The 5,000-nt window shown below is 39.8% G+C and overlaps 1 protein-coding gene across 1 annotated transcript in view; it reads right to left on the reverse strand.

Moving 5' to 3' along the window:
- Positions 1-5,000, reverse strand: part of LOC113812562 (neuropeptide Y receptor type 2-like) — a 13,452-nt gene that overhangs the window by 1,566 nt on the left and 6,886 nt on the right. The window contains exon 3 of the mRNA XM_070121671.1: positions 4,381-4,475. Within this exon, the coding sequence (XP_069977772.1) occupies positions 4,381-4,475 (95 nt within the window). The remainder of the gene's footprint in view (positions 1-4,380; positions 4,476-5,000) is intronic.

The following is a 5,000-nucleotide window of genomic DNA, read 5'->3' on the forward strand; positions in this document are numbered from 1 at the left end:
GCGAGAGCGAGAGAGAGAGAGAAAGAGAGTGTGTGTGTGAGTGATTGAGTGAGAGAGAGAGGGAGGGAGAGAGAAAGAGACAGATACAGAGACAGAGAGAGAGAGAGAGAGAAAGAGAGTGAGTGAGTTAGTGAGTGAGAGAGAGAGAGAGAGAGAGACAGATACAGAGACAGAGACAGAGACAGAGAGAGAGAGAGAGAGAGACTTTCAGTGTATTGGTCTGTGTATCAAGGAATAATTCTACACAAAATAAAATTATTAAGCGTTCACAAATAACCAAAGTATAGATGAATCAAGAATTTATCTTCAAATATTATCTTGAAAGAAATTCAGAGTATATTTCTTTTATTCTTTACTTGTTGCACTATATTTTTTGTTATCCTATTATTATCATTATTATGATTTTTTTTTTTTTTTGCTAGATCAGTAAAAGGTTCTAAATTGCAATAATGTATATGAAAAAAGACATACGACTTAAATGATATATCAACATTGCAACCTTGAATTAGAGAACTGTGAAGAAGATGAAGAAAAAAAAACAGAGAGAGAGAGAGAAAGAAAGAAGAAATACTTAAGTAAAATGAAAATATAAATCAGATATAAATGTTTTTTATACAAATATTTAATGAACCGAAAAGCACTTAACTTTTTTATATATGCAGGAAGGGGGGGGGGGAGGGTGTTTCTGGTATTTCAAAAAATCTAGTGCTATTACTTTCATTATTGTTAATTACTCATGTAATTCTAAAATATCTAATGATAATAATAATGATAGCAATGAAGATAATGATAATGATAACAATGATAACAAGGATGATGATAATGATAATAACAGCAATGATAATGATAATAATAATAATAATGATAACAATAACAATGATGAAAATGACAATAATGATAACAAAGGCAATGATAATATTAATAACAATGATAATAATAATGATGATAAAAATAACAATGATAATAATAACAAAAATGATAATAATAATAATGATAACAATAATGATGATAATAACAATGATAACAAGCATAATGATAATGATAATAACGACAATAAGCGAAAAGGAAGAAGCAAAGAGGAAAGAAGTAATTAGCGTTGTTACCATCATTTGTGTTAATTATTTTCATCATTTTAAAATCTAATGAGAAAAAAAGGCGTAATATATAATGATATCGTAATACAGTAAGAAATGATAATGATAATGATGATATGATAGTAGATATAAAAAAGAACAATAACAAGGAGAAAGATAATGATAACGGTAATTATACTAACAACAATAACAATGATAATGATAATGATGATAATAATGATAATATTAGAAATAATGATAATGATAATAATGATTATGATGATAATAATGATAATAATAATAATAATAATTATGATAATAATAGTGATAATCATCATGATGATAATAGTGAAAATAATAATTATTTTGATAATACCAATGATAATAATAACAAAAAAAATAAAATGATAAAATATAAAAATAAATATCAAATATTACTGAACAACCGAAAGAGTTGAGAAAAAGGGGGGGGCGGGGGGTCGGCACCTGAGAACAGCCAGGGGGGTGAGGCACAGCGTGGAGATGCCAATCATGAGTGCCAAATATTTCTGGCTCCTCCTCTCTTCTCCCAGGTCCAGTTGGCACGCCTCCGTCTCTCCATGGAAGGTGCCACGCGATGCCACGTCAGTCCGGCGAATGGCCCTGGTGGGAGGGGTGGGGGGGGGGGAGAGAGAGATAAAGGGGTAGAAGAGAAGATGAACAGAAAACGGGAAGAGGGGAAGACTAAAGAAAATGGGGAAGAAGTTGGAAGAAAACGGAGAAGTAGGTAAAAGAAAATGGGTAGAAGGGAAAGGTAAAGAAAATGAAGTAGAATTGGTTTTTCAATATGAATTATTATTTTGTTTTCATAGGCAAATATATATATATGATCAAAAATATATGTACCCGTGTTTATTCATTTATATCTATACATATAAATATCCCTCTCCTTCTCTCCCTCTCTCTCTCTCTTTCTCTTTCTCTCTCTCTCTCTCTCTCTCTCTCTCTCTCTCTCTCTCTCTCTCTCTCTCTCTCTCTCTCTCTCTCTCTCTCCTCCCTCTCTCTCTCCTCCCTCTCTCTCTCACCCTCACTTCCCCCTCCCTTTCTCTCTCTCTCTCTCTCTCTCTCCTCCCCCTCCCTCTCTCCCTCTCCCCCTCTTCCTCCCCCCCCCTCCCTCTCCCTCTCCCTCCCTCTCCCCCTCTCCCTCTCCCTCTCCCTCTCCATCTCCCTCTCCCTCTCCCCCTCTCCCTCTCCCTCTCCCCCGCACCTCGCATCCGCCGCTCTCCCTCGCACTGTCCAGACGCGGTTCGTCAGCTCTCCCTCCTCGGCTGACGGCTGACAGTCATCCTCTCTCGCGCTGACTCTTCTGTCGATCTCGTGGCTGACGCGGAGGTGGAAGTAAATGACGAGGAGGAGGGGGATGACGTACCTGGGGGGAGGAAGGAGGAAGGGAGGAAGGAGGAGGGAGAGAGGAAGAAGATGGAAGGGGTAGGGGGAGGAGAGAGGAGGAAGGAGGAAGGAGGTGAGGGGGGAGGTGAGGTGAGGGGGAAGGAAGGAGGAAGGAGGAAGGAGGAAGGAGGTGAGGGGGGAAGAGGAGGGGGAAGGAAGGAGGAAGGAAGGAGGTGAGGGGGAGGAGGGAGGTGAGGGGCAAGGAGGGGGAGGGAAGGGGAGGAAGGGAGGGAGAGGGGAGGGGGAGGAAGGAGGAGGAAGGAGGAAGGAAGGAGGTGAGGGGGGAGGAGGGAGGTGGTAGGGGCAGGAGGAGGGGGAGGGAGGGAGGAAGGAGGGAGGAAGGAGGAGGGAGGAGGGAGGATTGAGGTGAGGGGGAGGGAGGATTGAGGGGGGAAGGGGGAGGGAGGAGGGAGGGGGAAGAGGAGGAAGGGGGAGGGAGGATTGAGGGAGGGGGGAGGAAGAGGGAGGAAGGAGGGAGGGAGAGGAGGAAGATGGAAGGGGTAGGGGGAGAGGAGGGAGGATTGAGGGAGGGGGAGGGAGGATGGAGGAGGGAGGGAGGGGGGAGGGGGAGGGAGGAAGCGAGAAGGAAGAGGAGGAAGGAAGAGGGAGGAGGAAGGAAGAAGGGGTAGGGGGAGGAAGGAAGAGGGAGGGAGGAGGGAAGAAGGAGAGGAAGGAGGAGGGAGGAAGGAGGGAGGAAAAGGAGTGAGGAAGAGGAGGAAAGGAGGGGAAGAAGAAGGAAGGAGGAGTGAGTGAGAATGAGGAGGGGGAGGGGGAGTGGGTGTGGAGGAAGGAGGGAGGAGGGGAGGTGGAGGAGAAAAGGGAACAAGAGAAAATGGGGAAGAAGGGAATGTAGAAGAAGGAGGAAAAAGTAGAGGGAGGAAAAAAGAAACAGAAACAAGTAAGAAAAAGAAAAGAAAGGTAAGAGGAAAATGAAAAGGAGGAGAAGAAAATAGAGCGATAAAAAGGGGAAAATAAAGAAACAGAAAATAATAAAAGCCGATTAATATTTCTATTATTATTAACAATAAGAAGAATAATGATAAAAGTAATACTATCATCATTATCATTATTTTTATAATTATTATTTTTGGTGTTACTTTTATCATTATTATCATTAATGTTGCTATCATCATTATTATAAATAATATCATAATCGACATCATTTTATTATCATTATTGATATTATTATTACTGTTATTAGTATTATCATAATCGTTATCATAAGCATTATTACTATTATTATCATAATAAGACTTATTATAAGACTTATCACTATCATTATCATAATCATCATTACTGTTATCATTATTCTTACTATCATTATCATTATTATAGTCATAATCATCAACATTATCATTTACATCATCATTATCATTATTATCATTATTTCTATCATCATTATCATTATGCTTTCATCATCATCATTACAGTGTTAATCATAATTATCATTAGTATCATTACAATTATATCATTAGGCAGCCTCTGAAGTGAAGTCTGAGGTTATCATCTCTCTCTCTCTCTCTGTCTCTCTCTCTCTCTCGCTCTCTCTCTCTCTCTCTCTCTCTCTCTCTCTCTCTCTCTCTCTCTCTCTCTCTCTCTCTCTCTCTCTCTCTCTCTCTCTCGTCTCGCTCTCTCTCTCTCTCTCTCTCTCTCTCTCTCTCTCTCCCGCTCTCTCGCTCTCTCCCCTTCCCTCACCCCTCTCTCTCCCTCTCTCTCTCTCTCTCTCTCTCCTCCCTCTCCCTCTCCCTCTCCCTCTCCCTCTCCATCTCCCCCTCTCTCTCTCTCCCTCTCTATCTCCCTGTCTCTCTCTCTCTCTTCCTCTCCCTCTCTTACACGGACTTCCCAAAGACCAAGTACAACATAAGCAGGACATACTAACAGCAGACCGTACAGCAGACGTATGTACAGCGCTATGTTGTCATTCATGTTGAGTGTGCATATCCCGACGCCGGAGAATTGTCTCCCGAGGACCACCTGCGGGAGAGAGTGATCTTAACAAGGATGGTTCTGAGTGTGATACGAACATGGTAAATAATTCAAAGGATAACTCATCCATTCCTACGTAAAAAAAAAAAAAGAGGAAATGTATGATATGGAAAGAGAGCTCAGGAATGCAAAGTCATAGGTCAGAAAATAATACGATTTAGAAATAAATCATGTTTTGTAAACATCTGCAAGTGCAAAAGATGGGTTGCCAAAGTGCAAATATTTCATAGCTTTTCTCTGTTGTATTGCACGCATGATATATATATATACATACATACATACATACATACATACATATATATATATATATATATATATATATATATATATATATATATATATATATATATATATATATATATATTCTTTGTATTTATTTTTCATATATAATTATTCTCATTGTTATTATCATTATTATCATCGTTGATATTGTCATTCTTATTATCATAATTATCGTTGTCATTGCCATTATTATCATTACCATTGTCATTATCACCATTATCATCTTCATTG

This window comes from Penaeus vannamei, chromosome 5, assembly GCF_042767895.1.
Source record: "Penaeus vannamei isolate JL-2024 chromosome 5, ASM4276789v1, whole genome shotgun sequence".
Classification (NCBI taxonomy): Eukaryota; Metazoa; Arthropoda; class Malacostraca; order Decapoda; family Penaeidae; genus Penaeus; species Penaeus vannamei.